This window comes from Biomphalaria glabrata, chromosome 5, assembly GCF_947242115.1.
Source record: "Biomphalaria glabrata chromosome 5, xgBioGlab47.1, whole genome shotgun sequence".
Taxonomy (NCBI): domain Eukaryota; kingdom Metazoa; phylum Mollusca; class Gastropoda; family Planorbidae; genus Biomphalaria; species Biomphalaria glabrata.
The window spans coordinates 16,376,401-16,395,040 of NC_074715.1; the positions used below are offsets into that span (position 1 = coordinate 16,376,401).

Genomic DNA, 18,640 nt, shown 5'->3' on the forward strand with positions numbered 1-18,640 from the left:
GAGAGAAAGAAGAGGAGAGCGGGCCGTTTCATTTCTTTGAAACAGATTCAAGAATTCCCGGATTAAAAGTATGTTAGAGAGTTTGTTAACATGTGGTCCGGCCATTGGAAGTTTAGAAAAAAAAAATCAGGGCATGTTCCGGCCATAATAAAAATTTTAAACCACAGAAACAAATCAACATACGTAGCAGGTGTGTAATGCTAGTCAATTACATATACTACTAATCTAGAGTCGTCTGTCGTACCTAAGAGCGCTGACGACAGTATCGTTTATCTTGCATCATTCACAACCAATCGCTAACCTTTTCCCTTCACCATAGAAACACACACAGACACACACCATAACATATATATGTATAGCTGCGCATGTTGTGACTTCACTACTGAGCCATGCTAATCTTTGCTAATCATATTCATTTCCCACAAGACACCAGAGCAGACGACATTGAACGTCAGAGTATAGATTTTGTTCACAAGATGGAGCTTGTCACGAGCAGACGCCAACTAAAGCGTTTTCACTATGACAAAAAAAAATTAAGTTTCTTGTGAGATGTAACAGTCTTTGGGCGAATGTTTCTTTGGATCACAAATAGCGAGAGCCTTGTGTGGCTAGTACAATGACCAACGACATACTCTAGGTATATACCTTCGCTTATAGCACGACGACCAGGAAAACCTCTAATTAGAGTTGAAGGCCTCTGTAGACATTTGTCATTAAAATAAATGAGGGGGGAGGGGATTGACTAAAATATCCATATTAAATAATTGTATTTCTGTAAATGAGGGGAAATTTAATTTAATTTACAAGTACTTTCTTTTATAATATGGCATACTTTTAGATATTAGTATTTTTTTAAATTAATAAGTGGACTTTTATTCAAGCTTTCGAACGTGTGTGAATGTTGTTCCAATATTGCATCTATACTGTTATTGTTACAGTAGTTACGCTGATGTCGTCAGTTGTAGTCAAACTGAATTTCCATTGGATTGGATCAATAAAATTATCTTATCTATCTTATCTTATCTTATCTTAAAAAGTCTATAGGCCTCCATAAAAATTCTGTCCCGGGGTCTCCATATATCTAAGTCCGGCCTTGGTTGAGGGTATGAGTTAAATGTTGTGGGGAATAAGATTTGGATGTAAGTGTAGATCTAAATGTGAGTTGAGCTTCTTGGGGGGGGGGGGGATGTGAGAAGCGACAACACCCTGGATTTAGATTGCCCTACATTCAACATAAAGCTAGATGTCATCGATTATATGCCTTCTCACCCTGCCTGGCTTCTCTCTCTCTCTCTCTCTCTCTCTCTGTATTTCTGGCGTATCCCCATTATATTTCTCCTTCTCCCTGCCTCAGAAATGATTGGCACATGTGAAACCATGCGTAAATTATGTTTTAGGTCCGAGGGCGATGCCGTCGGTGTTGTAACGAAATAAGAAAGTCGTTCTGATATGTAAGACCTCAACTCAGCTCTTCTCCCGCTGTAGCGTCGTCATGGGACATGGGAGGGCTGAACTGGTGGAGCTTAGAAAGGTGGAGATAGGAAGAGCTAAAGACTTTAAGGCAGGTCTGTTCTATAGAAGTCTTATCGGTTGAAGACATAATTACGTGAGCACACAAATTTATATATGGCGGCAATTTTTTTTTATTATTTAATGTTTATATAAATTTATATATATATATATATATATATATATATATATATATATATATATATATATATTTCTAGATCTGACTTTGTACTAAGGTATTAAAGATTTTACAGTGGAAATGATGAGATTCGGCAAAAATATAAAAAAAATATCAGACAAGGAAAACAATGGATTGTAGTTTTTAAAAAAGTTGTCCTTTTGTTTATCCATGCACCTAGACGTGTCCGCACGCCTTCAAATCTCGAACTGAAAATCCCATGTTGTAATCGAGATTCAAACTGTAGCCTATTAGTAAAATAACAAAGCGGTCTGTGCCACTTTGCCAGACACCCAACACATTTCAGTCGTTCAACTCATTCAAACATTTTTAGTTCAAATTTTCAAATATTAATAATAATAATAATAATACTAGATCATCAGAAAATGTCTCAGTGGACACTGTTGAGGGGGCTACCTTGAACTTTGTTTCTCTTTAGCGAAACTTGACCCTGACAGTACCAGATAAGAAATATTTTTACCAATTGTTTTTTACCAATGTCATGCTTTTAGCTTTCCCAATGCGCTATGAAAAGGGGGGGTGGGAGAAAGAAGGAGGTATCTGTTTAAAGATTACTCTGATCGCTTTTTTAAACGCTTTATATATATATATAAGGTGTACGACCTGAATTCGAACTCGAGGGCTCAAGCCTCCTCCAGCCAATACACTAGCCAAGCTATGGGCTAATGAAAATAGAAAGTTTTTACAGCTCTCTATTGTCAGTTTATCTAAGGCCCAGGAATGCGCCCCGGAGAGGAACCTCTGGTGCTGCTGCTAAGCGGCCAAAAGAACACTGGAGTGCTGTACGTGTTGGTACGGACTTCGCCGAGTGCAAAGCTGCATCAGTCAAGAGAAAGAAAAAGAAAGCTGCCCTGTCATCCAGCCCTAGGACAGATGCATATACATGCACGAACTGTGGCAAAGTCTGCCGCTCCAGAATTGGCTTGATCAGTCACTCCAGATTCTGACCTGTCTTAAGACGAAACCAAAGCCAGTGACTCACCTGGGCGCATCCATTGTCTTACGAGACAGAAGGAGCCATATGTTGCTAGTTAATCGGCGATCTTAGTATAAAGGGGACTAATTCAACTTACACCATCACATCTTTCAAGTACGACTTCTTTCCCTTGTTCGATATGTCATGTAATAGAAATAAGTGTGCAAAATTTCAACTTGATTCGAGATTAGGTGTGGGAGAAATAACGTGTACGCACTTTTTTAGTTGATATAGGCTTTGTAAAAAAAAAAAATTAGCATGCTATAAGCATAAAAGTATAAACGCTATTTTTAAAAAGTCACCTTAGTGTGTTCCCCTTAAATGTAGACCTACCCGTTTGAAATGTTACACCCTTAGACCACTAGCGGATCCAGGGGGGAGGGGAGGGCGGTAGAGTAGAGGCGATCGCCCCCCCCCCCCATTCGGTCGATTGGGGGGGGGCGGACGAATTTTAGTAAAGAAATCACACAATTTGTATACGAATATATTAGCTATGTTAATAATATATACTGATTTTATATATTTCAACCTATTTTAAGATTATTTCGCCCCCCCCCTCTAGTATGTTGGTCGATTTGGTGTGCTGGGGAGCGACGATGGGATCAATCCCGCCCCCCCCCCCATCCTTATAAACTTTCGAATTTATGTGTAGAAATCGCAGCTTGTTAACAAAATCAATTAGATATCTATATGATTAAAACGTGTTATTGATATTTTAACCGATATTTATATTATGTTGTTCCTCTGTTTGCCGATTGGATTGGGGGGGGGGGACAGGGGCGGACTGGCTATATGGGCAAACGGGCAAATGCCCGGTGGGCCGGTACCAAATGGGCCGGTCTGGTCGCGACCAAGGAAAAAAAAATTCTTCAATGCAGACCACTTTGTGTTTAAAGTGACAGCATCGAGACACAGATGCCCGAACACGTTTTCTTTTCTTTTTTTTTAATTTATTTATTACACTTAATTTTGTTTGAAATTCAACAAGAATATCAAAAAAATCTACACTATACACTGTATCCTACGTATTATCATTTGCAAAACGTTAGACCGTACTTTTGGCTATGCACGAGCGGCATGAACTTCAACAATGCTTTGATGTCTTCGAGGTTGTGTTTGGCTTATCATTTTGCTGTTCGGCATGGACGTTTGATAGCACTCTCTTTTGTTTTTGCGCCTTCCATTCCCCTTCTTTTGATGGTTTCATTGTCAGTTAACGAAAAAGAGGGATGAGAGAGGTTAATTAAGTTACAAAACATAGATATAACGCAGAAAAAAATTGGGGCGACAATTAGCTCTTTAACGGATACAATGGATACCAGCACATATAGAACTAGAAGAAAATGAGAAGGCTGACACAATCGCTAAGAGTGGGAGAACAAATTCACAATTAAATTGCACTCTATTCATTAGAAATGAAGAAACTAATTGTAAATAAAATAAATGAGAAATGGACAAGCTCTCATCCGAATCACAAGAAAGATGATGCCTATTATAAGCTATCCTGACAAGATCAACTCCAATCTTACGACTCAGGACCGGACACAGCAGAATGAGACATGTCCTTCAACACTATTCTCTTTACCATGAGACCTGTACAAGACACTGGCCTCAAAGCACCCCAATAGAAAGAAAACTATACGGAGAGCTCCCTGATTTGGAAACCACTGCGCAGTTCATCTCATGTATTGGTCTAGTCATCTGGACGTTCCAACATAAAAATGAGAACGAGGAAGAAGAAGCTCTTCAACAATTAACACACACAGCCACGAAATTGCAAGCCACCCAACTTATTCACAGCTCAATATGAGATTTGTACAGAAATAGTAAGTTTCCTTTTTGTTTATTTTTAATAACATCGATGTAAAAATACTACACTTAAGGCTTACAAAAAAAATTATTTAATTAAAAAAAGACAAATCTAGATCTAAATCATTTTTTTACTATTATAATTAATGGCAGACTTATGCTAAGTATGCAGTCATTAATGATGGAAATTCTTATAATTTATAGGCTTATAGCGCTGTCACATCGGATATTTAATGAAAGGAGATTTATATTTTCAATAATGGGGCATGATATATTCAATGGTGTATACATAACTTTCTAATTTTAAATGTTCAAAAAACTAAAGAATCGATTATTGACTTTAGGAAACATAAAGGCCATATTGCAGAAATTCAGATAAACAATCAAACCATTGAACAAGTACACGAATATAAATATCTAAGAACAACCATCAACAACAAACTGAAATGGAGTAAACATTGTCAAAACATATACACAAAAATTCACCAGCGACTCTTCTATCTCAGAAAGCTAAGAAAATTTAACATCGACAAAACAATTATTAAACTTTTTTATACAGCAACCATCAGCAGTCTAATTAACTTTGCCATCACCTGCTGATATGGAAATACTTCACTGGCACAAAGACTTAGACTTAATAGACTAATTAAAAAAGCATCGCATATCACTCGAATACAACTACCATCTCTTGAAGAGCTTTTTCATGACAGATGCCTTTCCAAAACACTCTCGATTCTTAAGGACAACCTGCACCCATTAAACCACTGTTACATAAGATCTGAACGAAGGACTAAAACAGAAAGATTTAAAAACTCCTTTATCCAACTTTCGGTCAGAGTGTTACAAGATCAGCTGTCGTCATCGAGAAGTACATAGAAGTCAAATTCATAAAGCGCTGGTTGTGAATGTGTATGTGTTTCCTGTGTGAATGTTGTTCGAATTTTTCATTTATACTGTTATTGTACAGTAGTTACGCTGATGTTGTCAATTGTAGTCAAACTGAATTTCCAAAGCCCCGGACCCAGCTGGGGGAGCGACTCCTTAGCTGTTCTTGGTGGTGTGTACAGTCTTTCCACTAATTAAAAGAACCTATTCTAGGCTAAACAAAAACGCCCGAAAGAATGAAAGGTCAGAATGTAATGAAGATTAATTACATACATATACATTGCAGAGGGGGATAGAAAAAAAATCCCCCCCCCCACAACGAAAAACTCCTGACTACGCCCATGATATGACATGTTATTCATTTTTGGGCCGGTTTATATGGTATGCCCGGGTCGATTTTGATACCCAGTCCGCGGCGGTCCTATTCTAGTAAAGAGTCTATAATTTGTGAATTACTATATGATTTTTTATATTGTCACTTTCCTCTGGTATCTTGGCCGATCCGGTGAGGTGGGGGAAGTGATTGTACCTACTGCCCTTCCAACTCTAACCCTCTGAGTGGGGGGGGGGTGCGGTCCTATTGCTATGGAGAAATCATATTTTGTGAACAAAAACAAAATTACTTGAATATCTATATAATATAAGCTACTTATTGATATACCAATCCATTTGTATGTTATGTCGCACCATACATTAATCTCAAATTTTACGATTAGTAAATTCAAAATGAAAAAGGGTTGTACCAGGTGGGAGGGGCGATACATGCAATCGTCCTTCGCCCATCGGACAAACCAATACTTTTTTTTTCTTTTGTATTTTAGTTAAGAATTTACAAAATGTCAGTTACACTTCAGGATCGGCCCTTGCCCCCAACTTACTTTATTTTACTAAATTCGATCTGCCTTTTTAATTTTATGAATAATAAGCTGTAGATGTCAGAAGAATGCGTTTCTGCAGTGAAGGATGCAAGTAAACGCTTAGCTTACAGCGCTCCCCCAGACCATCTAGCTGTCAAGAGAAAGGCCACCAACATGACTGTTTTTTTTTTTGTTTTGTTTTGTTTTGCCGAAGATTCAGAAACACATATATATATATATATATATATATATATATATATATATATATATATATATATATTGTTCATGGATCAAGCTTTGTTTAGTTCATGGATCAAGCTTTGTTTTGCTCATGGATCAAGCTTTGTTTTGCTCATGGATCAAGCTTTGTTTTGCTCATGGATCAAGCTTTGTTCTGTTCATGGATCAAGCTTTGTTTAGTTCATGGATCAAGCTTTGTTCTGTTCATGGATCAAGCTTTGTTTAGTTCATGGATCAAGCTTTGTTCTGTTCATGGATCAAGCTTTGTTTAGTTCATGGATCAAGCTTTGTTTTGCTCATGGATCAAGCTTTGTTCTGTTCATGGATCAAGCTTTGTTTAGTTCATTAATCAAGCTTTGGTTAGTTTTGTTCATGGATCAAGCTTTCTTTTGTCCATGGATCTAGATTTGGTTTGTTCATGAATCAAACTTTTTTTTAGTTTTATTCCTGACGAAAAGTCTTATGTCCGAAAAGACAACTATCCCTTGACCACAATCTCCAGAATGGTGTTCAACTAAGAACGAGAAACTGAAATATTTTGTCTGGCACACTTCCATCGCGTGCAAGAATGACACGTCAGATGTATGCTACATTATCGTCTGCCAAAATATCTCTTCTCTCAAATCTAAAAATAGTTAGGGATTGAAAAACATCCCCTTCTCCCTCCCCCTCTCTCTCTCTCTCTCTCTCTTATTTTCATGTCCTATCTTTCGATACATTTTTAGCTTATGTAACATAAACCCCTTTACAACAAAATGCATCTATCTCGACATAGCCTCTTTCTGGTGAACTCAAGTAGAAGTCTCATTTTAAATGTATTTCAATGACATCAACGATTGGACAGTAATCCATCACGTGACCATATCGGGCATTTTTTTATCGGTGATGCCAGCATGCGTCAATCTACGCAAGCTCGAATTGAGTTAGAAAGGATACATGGCGTAGACATTTTGAAGGCATAGAACAATCTTCTGAATGCCTAGCCATTCAGCCTTTAACTAAGCAAGAATCGTAATTCTATTTGTTGTAGATGAAATTATTCCACCGAAATTTCGAATTTCTATTCACTTCCCTTGACGAGGTTCTGCTCTACGTGCTCAGTTAATTCTTTCAAGTCTTTCACATTTTATATTTCAACTAAGAATAAAACAAGTTGCAAGAAGCTTAGACAAAGATGGAACTCCGAACCTCTGTTATTCATATTAGTTTAATATTATTCTAATTATTATCGAGAACCATGGGTGGACCCATCGGGGACCGCTTCTGAGTGTGTGGGAAGGTCTATTACACCCATTTTACAGTGTCTACTTGTCTACACGGTTCCCTCATTGTATCTATGTGAAGCTCTAACTCGAAAATATATTGCTTTCTGCTAAATTATAAAATGTCTCATTTTGTTTGTTTACTAATATCAATGTACATATGTTTGTTAACTGATATAACTACTGTGTGTTTGCCAACTTATATGACGTGTGTCTGTCTAAATAATATAAAGTGTGTCTGTCTTCTATACAGTGTGTTTCTCTACTGACATAACACGTTTCACTCTACATATTTAAATTGTGTCTGTCTACTAATATAACTGGTGTCTGTCTATTAATTAATATAATGTGTGTCTGTCTTCTATATAAAGTGTGTCTGTCTTCTATATGATGTGTGTGTTTGCTGATATAACACGTGTCTTTACATATTTTACATGTGTCTGTCTACTAATTTAAAGTGTGTCTGTCTACTCATATGATGTGTGTCTGTCTACAGATATAAAATGTGTCTGTGTACCTAGCGCGTCTCTGTCCACTAATCTAATGTATAATGATACTAAGATAACATGTGTCCTTTCAATCTACTTATCCATCTTCCCTTATGATCTTTCTTCTTTGTAACCCCCAGAGGCTCCAGAGGACGATCGCTAGTGCTGAGCTGGTGTCTATCAACCAGTCTGCCAAGGAAATGATGGGTATCTTCAAGAGCAGAGACTTCGCCAGGCTGTTTCAGAAGAGCACTATACGGGTAACACGCTAAATTATGTTTTCTCCCCAGCAGTCGACACATAATGACATTATGACCATCACATTATCTTATCTTAGTGCTGGGCTTTGTTCAAAGCATATGTATGGTGGATTCAGGGCCGGTCTTAGATAATTTGAGGCCCTAGGTGAAGTGAATTTGGTGACCCCAAATGAAATAGAAAAAAAAAATCAACTAAAAATATAATTAACACAATTGTTTAAAACCTCCAACAATAAGATTGGGCACAAGCTATTTCTTCTAAAATTATTGTTTTGAGTCATGTGCGAAGCCACAATCATTCGGAGGCGCTAGATGAATTCCTAGTTTGCCACTGGTGCTGGTGGATTCTTTTGTAGTCAGAAACTGTGAATTCCTACTTGAAGACTTTAAGAATGTTGGAATCGTTTCTTGCCATTCTAAAAGTTTGGGGCATCATAACATTAAATGTTCCTGATCCGAGACTTAAAATAGCAAGACAATGAAACATATTTTTAAAAACTTTGGCATCATGAATACCATTCCATCAAATCCGCTTTATTTCTCATTAGATCCACGTCACAGACGTCTGAGTAGTGATAAGAAGACAGAATTAAGCATTATTGGATAGCAACGCTCGTCTACTAAATATAAGCTAGATGAACTGCCAACTACAATATACATTCTACACTTTTAACAATAATTACATTGCATGCACCCGATGTGTAAATGTAATCAAATGGGACCACAGAGCGCATTGATGTTGACTACTTGGCAGACATAGCCTTAGACTGCATTATGTGGAGAGAAATGGTGACCAAGAAAAATATGGACAGCGAAAACGCGATGACCACAACTCTGGAAGAACAACCAAACGAAAAATGATTAGCTCCGCTACAACCAAAACAAATGTCACCTGTGCCTGCATTGTACGTGGACGGGTATTTCTCTCCAGAATAGGGCTCTCCAGGCACATGAAAAAGTAGGCTACACTACGAGGTGAATCTTAGTCGTGAAACGACTCAAAGTAGTAAAAGAAGTTATTGTTTAATGTTCAATACTATGGGTTGAATGTCTGAATATGCTTGTTAATTCTCTCTCTCTCTGTTCTCTGCACACGCACACACACACAATTCCCCCTCAAATCCCGGCCACGCTGCTAGTATTCTATAGTTTTTAATCGATGATCATTAAAATTTGCCAAAATAAGATGACTTTTTTTTTTTCGCTAAGGGAGACTACTAAAATTACCCCGATTCGAGGTAATTATTGCCCTTAGTTTGAAATGAATTTTCCAAGCTTAAATCAACCTTTTTTTTTAAAGTAATTATATTGTGTTTAATACATCAGTATGCAAATAATAAAAACCTGTTTCATTTCACGTATTCCCCAGTTCGCGGAATCGGTAGCATTGTTTATTTTTGTGCCACTGTCTTAAGCTATAAGATTATTAAGAAGTTCAATATCGGGAACGGGTGTGAGTGTGTATGTCCAGTATGACTCATACATCTAGCGCGTGGAGCTATTTTAAGATCTATGCCTGAATGTCTGGGCCCAAAATTAGATAGTTAACATTCAGTTCAGCCCTTCGCTTTTTTGTTTATCTCCCAACGTTTGTACATTTTCTTCTTATTAATATGTATATCATTCAGTTTATTAATAGAAATTAATTTTAGCTTCTCTTTCTCGGCCTCTCTTTGTCTCTCTCTATCTGCTTCTCAACCTCTCTCAGTGTCTCTTTCTCAACCTCTAACTCAATCTTTCTCTCTCTTTCACACTCTCCCTCTCTCTCAATCTATTTCTGTCTCATTCTCCATCTCTCTCTCTCTCACTCTTTCTCTCTCTCTCTCTTCTCTCTCTCTCTCTCTCTCTCTCGCTCTCTCTTTCCCTATATATTTATATAATTTAGTTTTGGACTCTTTTTCCCTCTTTTTGTGTTTGCTTTTAAATAATTTTCTTTTATATTGTGTCCTTCATCTCTCCATCTCTCTCACTGACTCTCTCTTTCTCTCTCTTTTATCTCTAGCCTTGCCCTATCCTTCTGATATTTTCTCTCTCTCTCTCATTCTAACAACCCCCCACCCTCTCATCTGTATGTTGCTGAGAAGTGATCTAATATTCTAAGTTCTATTTGAACAGAGGAACAGATTGGCAGACATTGCCAAGACCAAGAGGCTCAACAGAAACTTTTGTGACATAGTGGAGAAAGCGAAATGGTAGGTCGTGTGTGGAAGGGGAGGGGGGTATTTGTCTGAGTGGAGTATATGAGTGGAGTATAAGTATTTAGATATGTGTGGCAGGAATATGTAAGGATAAGAGTGTCGGTATGTGTGAGTGTGTGTAGAGGGTTATATATGAGGAATACATATGAGTGTGTGTGAGTGTAGAGGATATGTTTGTGGTTTACGAGTAGGTGCGTGAGTATATTGCGGAAGGGGGGGGGTAGATATAAGTGTTGGTTAAAACTTTTGGTGTTGGTTAGTATGTGAGTGGGTATTTTGTGTGGTACGAGTATTTGTGGGGGGATGTGTAAGGGTATATGCGTGAGTTAGGAATGTATGTGTATATGTGTGTGAATATTTTTGGGGTATGTTTTGGATTATATATGTGGGGTACCAGTTTTGTTATATTATGTGTAAAGGTATATGTGTAGGGTAAGAATGTTTATGTATGCGCTTGTGAGAATGTATAGATTGTATGTTGCAGGGATACGAGTTTGTATGTGTTGTGCTATGTGGTCTGTGTGAGCGTTCACTTGATGTGCACTAACTATGTCTTTTCTATGTGTGTGTGTTTGTTGTTGCGTATGTGTTTAGTTCATGTATGTGTCCCTCTATATACGTATTTCTTGTGTGTGTTTATAATGTGTTGTCTTTTTTTTAAAAAAAAGGTCTTTCGCTTTTGCTTGTGTCTCTTTCTTCATTGGTCTCTGAAAACATGGACGGAACTGGTCAATGCATTTCTCTTAGATTGTTTTCGTAGTGGAGATTTTCATGGATGTCAGAAAAAAACTATAAATAGCAAACTTTATGGTGTATCCGGTGTAAAGGAAGTATCGCTAAGCTAGGCTTTTTTTAAAAATATTGTGACACCTTTTATCACTGCTGAATCCCATTTCATGAGCTCTTTCGTTGAAATCACAAACTAAAGTCAGTTCAGAGGAAGTAGCAGAATTTCACTCTAGGATTTAAAAAAATTAGTTAAAAAGAAACGGGCATCTAACTAGTGGCAATAAAGGAGATTTTATACGAAGATCTAGTGCCACGCATTGAGTTATTGTAAAAAACATTTACAGCGCAGTTCTTTTTTTAATTTTTTTAAATTTAATTGGCAACAGTGAAGCGTCTTTGACATTAGTTCATCGTGAAAATCTCTAACGTTCAATTAGAGCTATTCAAACATTGTTTTCGTATTTTAATCTTTGATCTATTCATGCATTGTTTTCGTATCGTTTTATCTTTGATCTATTCCTGTCCGTCACTATCACTCGCAACAGTTCGATCTCTTTCTTTCAACTCCAGTTTTCAGTACAGCTAGAGTATATTTCCCTTATTCTTTGGTACAGTATGCCTATCTAGCAGTAGTAAATAAAACTTAAAGCCATAGCCATACAATAAGAACATAAATGTATAAATATCAAAAGATACGACTGTGAAGTGCTAAGACTAATTGATAGAACACATTAAAGATACGTTTTTTTTTGTTTCCTAGTAACTTTACAGAATCAAACAGGATGCCTGAGGCAGCTAGCAAAACCATTGACTTTAATTGAGACTAAGTAATTACAATCAAGTGACATTTATGTTATTATAAATATTGTAGTTCCGAAATCACACATTTTATAGGAAAATCAATTCCATTTCTATCTCCGGAACTCAAACCTCTTCCCTCGTTGTTCTCTCTCTCTCCTTCTTTCTCTCTCACACACACACACACACACACACTCTTTCTCTCCTTCAATTTATCTTTTTTTCCCTGTCCACTAGTCCAGTGTAGGTCTCCTTGGTTCCGTTGATTTATTGTGACTTTGTCCAGTCTTACTGTTTAGATCCAGATGAGAAATGTGTTGTGTCGAGTGGCTTTAAAACTATCATTTGTTCTCTTGCCCTTGCTCCTAGGTTAAAAGAGATGAAAGACTCGGGATTGACGGATGATGATACACTTTCCACTCCCACCATCATTGAGATCCCACTCAAGCAGCTCACGGTGAACGTGGAACTGGGCAACTCTTGTTTGAAACTGGATCACATCGATTCGCCACCTAGCTTCAGGAAAGTGTCGGCGCCTAAGGACTCAAGTGGGGAGTCCTCGTCGGCAGAGTCGGATGATAGCCTTCTTGGGGCTAGCAGAGGAGTCTCGGACAGAAGTCTTCCAAACGCAGCCTTGTCGGGAATGGCGTCGCCCCCAGAGGCGCACAGAACGTCGTCGAGGAGATCGCAGAAAGCCAGAGAGGCGTACCGCAGGCAGAGGTACCGGAAGTACAGCAAAGCTGCCACAGCGTCTTCGCCTGACTTGGACTTGTCGCCCAGCTTTGGCGTGGAAGGCGCCGTTTCCACCGAAACTGACAGCGGACGTCATAGGAGCCTGTCCGTTGACTGTACCTGTCCACCCATGCTGGGACTGGACTCCCCGCCCAATAACAAGCGTCACAGGCGTTCTCCGGGCTCAGCCCTCCCGTCAGCTTCATTCGTCAACGAATTGTCTCCGCCTTGCAAATCAAAGCATCAGAAAGAATCCTGGGACTCTGATAGGAGCCGATTTACTTCGTCAAAATCCAACCGTAACGAGAAAGAGTCCGGAGATCCTTCCGTCTTTGCGGAAAGCTGCGATCTGCGATTAACCGACGATGACGACGGCGACTCGCTCCATGACTCCTCGATCTCTCCGGTGCTGGACGTTTGCTCCAACCTGCTGAAGCAGAAGACGGGCGACCAGCACAACCTAGTGGACCACACCGAGTGCCGCTGCGATCAGAAAGCCTTACTGCCCAAGACCAGCAATATTAGCGTGTCTTTGCTGCACAAGACGCGTTCCTACCAAGACCACCTCTGCTCCTTGGCCGAGGCGTCCAGAGCGGAGGACTCCCCGTATCACTTCTCGCTGGACAATGTCACAAAAGAGGAGCTCCTAGTGCTGTGGAAGTCTTCTGAAATAGAGCTGAGCAGACGGCTGGAGATAGCACTCAAGGAGAAAGCCAAGCTGGAGAGACGGTTAGCTATGTTACAAAAACATTCCCCTGTATGACGGTACCTATAAATAGCGTACTTCTGATTAACCTACTTTCTATGTTTTGATGTGGCGGCTACTATATAAGAAAAAATGCAAATGAATTTAAATTTTATAACAAAAGGGTCAGGAGGGAATCGGCCAAGATGTTAAAGAAAGACTACTCTACATGGAAAATGGTCTCGCAGGTCTCGGCTCGGCTAAATCGATTCTCTCAAAATATATTGATCTTGAAATTTTACTTTATCACATTCATTGACTGAATTTAAAAAAAAAAAAATCGATATTTTTTATTGATCGTTGTCCAAAAGAATCTGGCAACTGTCAAAAATCAAGATTTAAAAAAAAATTCTTATTCTGACAAATATTTTCTTTTTTTTTTTATACTCTAACTGGCAACTTGTTGGTCTGACTTTGGTCTCTTTCTGACCACTTCTGGTCTCCACTGCTTGGTACCTAAAAGTATTTAATTCCATGTTTACCTCTGACCTATAATGTCAAAGGTCATCGACGCACAATAATTTTAATTACTTTTTTATTGCTTTTGTTTTTCAGTAGGTATCGAAATGTGTCAATGTTTTTAATCTTATTTAGTATTCAATCCGTTAGAAAGTACGTTTCTAAGCAGCGTAGTTGCCCTGGTCATCATACGACAACAGCAACTTTTTAGTTCAGTCTTCATCACAAGAGCGATGTGTGCATTATGCTGTTGTTACATCGCTGTCTACTTTTGATTAGTCATAATCAACATCGGAGAGTCATTTAGGCAGTTTTTCACTACGGGGGGCGCGCGCGTTGGCTGAGTGGTTAAGTGATTGGCTTCCAAACACGTACTCCTGGGTTTGAATCTCGGTGAAGACTGGGATTTTGAATTTTGGGAAAGTCGTTGTGCAGGCCAAATGTCATCCTGCTCGTAAATTGTTGGCCAAAGAAACAAATGAGCTTTACATCATTTCCCCTATAGATCGAACTTTACTTTGTTTAACTTTACTTTACACTCCGTAGGCTTACTGTTGAAATAACCTTTACCATTTCTTGTAAATGGGAAAATCTTACAACTTTGAAGCCGGCTTAATATGCAAGAGTGATTGAACTTGTAAGATGACATTTACACACACACATACAAATTACTGAATATAAATTCTAACAAGCAAGTACGTGGATTTGGATGTTTTTTTTCTAAACAATTTTTGTGATATTTCTTTGTTGTTGTTGTTTTTCTGTCTTTGACCTAAGGTCAAAGTTCAACTGTAAATATTGAAATATTATTTTTTTCCACCTCTGTAAATATTCTTTTTACTTTAATCAAATAGTCAATATAGAGATTGAAATTAATTCAGTTTTTGTGTTCAAAATGTATAATAAAAATAAAAAAATATTTTTCTCCTAACGTCATTTTAAATTCAATACGCAGAGAACACTCACAAACAAACACACATATATATATATGGTTCCCGGTCAGTTCATCCCCGGTCACTTCATCCCCGGTCACTTCATCCCCGGTCATTTCATCACCGTTCACTTCATCCCCGATCACTTCATCCCCGGTCATTTCATCCCCTGGTCACTTCATCCCCGGTCACTTCATCCCCGGTCATTTCATCCCCGGTCACTTCATCCCCGGTCATTTCATCCCCTGGTCACTTCATCCCCGGTCATTTCATCCCCTGATATTTTCATCATCTGATCATTTTTATCTAATAAATAGTAATTTAAAAAATCATGAAATGAGCAATATTTAATGTATTCATTTTTTATTTAAATGACAAAATTGTAACACGTTAATGTTTAAAAGAAATTAAAGCAAAACTTATACAGGCGACATGATATCACGAGGATGGGTGAACTCAGCCTTCATTAGAAAAAAAAATAAAACCTTATTTCAAGGCTAAAAATGACGCGATTGAAAAATAAAATAAAGTGAAACATGGTCGTACTTTCACCACACCTTGGTCTTTGATGATAAGTTATCAGCGGCACGGTCATAATTATTGTAATCGCACTTCTATCTCTCAAAAGATTTCCTCTACTTGCACCACACCTTGGCCTTAAGTTATCAGCGGCACGGTCATAATTATTCTAATCGCACTTCTATCTCTCAAATGATTTTTTACTACTTCCACCAAACCTTGGCCTTCGATCCGGATAATATTATTATATTACAACCCCCACATCCAATAGAAGCGCTAATGCTAATTACACACCCAGATTTACAATATAATATAAGATTTCTTATTAAGAAAACAAAGTGGAAGAGGAAACACTGTAAACGCATTAGTAACAAGTCATAAAATGTCAAAAAGCATAATCATATTTATATATATAATATTTAATTGGGGATGAAATGACGGGGGATGAAGTGACCGGGGATGAAGTGACCGGTCACCATATATATATATATATATATATATATATATATATATATATATAACTAAAGATACTATTTTGTATTTTGTTGGCAAGGTCAAGTTAAAAAGAGAAGGGAAATGACCACTTTACTTTATTTTTGTTTTAACTTTTGTCAAGTCACTAAGACAAAAAATCTGTTGTCCTCTAATCCATGAGAGTTTGTTCAACGTGGCGACTAACTTTACAATGTTTCTATGACCCAGCTGTGGTGACATGTTTTGTGAGCAATGAAGGTTCTTTTCATAACATTAACTTTTGGAAAAAACTAAATATATAGTACTGTCCTTGAATTTTTTTTTTGGAAAGTTGGTATACCAATAGTGTACATTCCATATTCTGATTTATAAGTCCATATTATTATTATTATGTTAGAAATGAACGAGTAGTCATTCTCTGGCGCTGCCAGGGTCGAGTTTCGCTAAAGAGAAACAAAATTCATCGTAGTCCCTTTATCAGTTTCCACTGAGGAATTTTCTGGTGATGTGGCAGGTCTGCAGCAGTACCGCCCTCTGACAGGCAACGAGAATCTTCTTAGGAATGTTAAGGGCCTTGAAGGTATCTGTGAGGTCAGTTGTTATTATCCCCTCGGTTGATATAGCAATGCGGTATATTGTTATTTTGGATAACTTCCATAAACGCTTAATCTCCAAGTTTTCCCTTATTTTCTTTGTATTTTTTTCATTCCAGTTTTTCTTAAATTATGATAATTAGGGTGATGTCAATAATGGTACCGTTTTTTTTTCTTTTTTATCATATTATTATTATTATTATTATTATTATTTAGTTGCTTTTTTTTTTCGACAATTTAACGAAAACAATGACCAGAACTCACTATTCATCTTTTTCAAATAAAAAAAGTGAGGTGGGGGGGGGTACGGGGCTCTACAAATGAAACTATAGCACCAGCGGTCGAACCATTTAATTAGATTAGGTCAACCTAAAAAGATGCCTGTTTCAATGCGGTTGAGAATGGATTGCTGGACCTTAAACATCATCTAGATACATAATTTTAACTCCAAGACCGAAATGGCGCCAAATTTCTTTCGCAAACCCAATTTACAAAAACGCAGGCGCCTTCTTGTGTTTGACTCGCATCACTGTATTGTTGCTGTGTATTCTTGGTACATAGAAGCTGTGTATTCTTGGTACATAGAAGCTGTGTATTCTTGACTCCTACGTAAGAAGAGTTCTCAGTTTCATAACCTGTTTAAAAGTTCAATAAAAACAAATAATAAACTATAAAAATAAATCATTTTCCTAACGAGTTCCTTTCATTTTCCTTTGAGTTTTTGACGTAATTATCTTTAGAACAAATCTTGATTCTCTGTCATGAATTTCATTTCGAAGTTGTCTTTCCAAATCACATCCCAGATTGACACATTTTTTGAGCCCCAAACCAAAGGTCACCATCGAGTGACGTACTTCTGTTTTCCCATTTCTGAACTCCGTTCTAATATTATTTTTTATTTTTTATTATATTTTTTGTATCTAAACTATTTATGACATTTGATGTGGCTAACAAATGATAAAGCTCGTCTTTCAAAAAAGAACATGACGTTGGGCATGTTAGATCGAAAGAATGTCAGAGAACAAAGGAGCAAATATAGTCTACTGGTAAAACCAAAAGGCTGGCGCCCTGAAGACAGACCACCAGATGGCTTGATATTGAAGAGGTAGAGCTACAACAAGTTAAGAGTTCGGGCTTGGTGAGGAAAAGCTTAAGAGAGAGCTGAATGGAAAGATGTGTTTCAAGCAGGCCAGGCCCCTCCACGGATGTGAGTACCATGTGACTTGCACATAACAAAAACGAAAACATTTCTTGCACTAGGTTTTATTGGTTGCCTGGTCGTTTGGTATGTGCTGCGCCGTTACTATCTTTTCCAGTTTGAATCCTGCAGGAGGTTTACGCTAGGACGTAATCATCTTCATTTCTGAAGTCCAAAATGAAACAACTAATGAACAGACTTTTAGATATCTAATTAGTTGCACGTCGTCTGCTAGTGTTTGGGCATTGATTGTTGAAAGATTCAGCAAGAAGAACGATCATTGAGGATCATCAAATGTCTGATGAATCGTTTAACCTAATTATAACGAGGGTGTCATGTGACCAGCAAAATAACCAACCGCCTTTACTTTACCTAAGTAATGTCAGGTACCCCAACACTTTATCGTACAAGGTGACGGTGAAGCATCGATGACTTTTAGCTAGGTTTTATTCTAGGTTTTTTCTAGGTTTCTTTCTCTCGTCTGTCTTGTTAGTCACCAGAATTGCATCTACAAGCACACACCACTGACCAAGGCTAGTAGCGTTAAATCAACTCTTGCATACTTCGGCTGTTGGATCTTGTATCCACTTATTGCTCCATGACTTTCTTGGCCAGGACAGAACAGTCCCATGAGGCAGGAGAAGGACAAAACATTCAATGAAATGGCATTTTTAGGTTGTTGGTTTTTGTCCAGGGCTTTTGGAAGAGATCTTTTGAGCCATGCGAAGCCCTCACTGGCATAGAGTTTGATGATTGCATTTTTAGTTGAGCCTTGAGT

General features: G+C 38.0%; 1 protein-coding gene across 1 annotated transcript in view; it reads left to right on the forward strand.

The window, feature by feature from the left end:
• LOC106074122 (glutamate receptor ionotropic, NMDA 3A-like) overlaps positions 1–15,057 on the forward strand; it is a 177,335-nt gene extending 162,278 nt beyond the window's left edge. The window contains exons 11-13 of the mRNA XM_056030168.1: positions 8,366–8,485; positions 10,601–10,677; positions 12,580–15,057. Coding sequence (XP_055886143.1) covers positions 8,366–8,485; positions 10,601–10,677; positions 12,580–13,705 — 1,323 coding nt within the window. The 3' untranslated portion in view covers positions 13,706–15,057. The remainder of the gene's footprint in view (positions 1–8,365; positions 8,486–10,600; positions 10,678–12,579) is intronic.
• Positions 15,058–18,640: the final 3,583 nt, after the last annotated feature.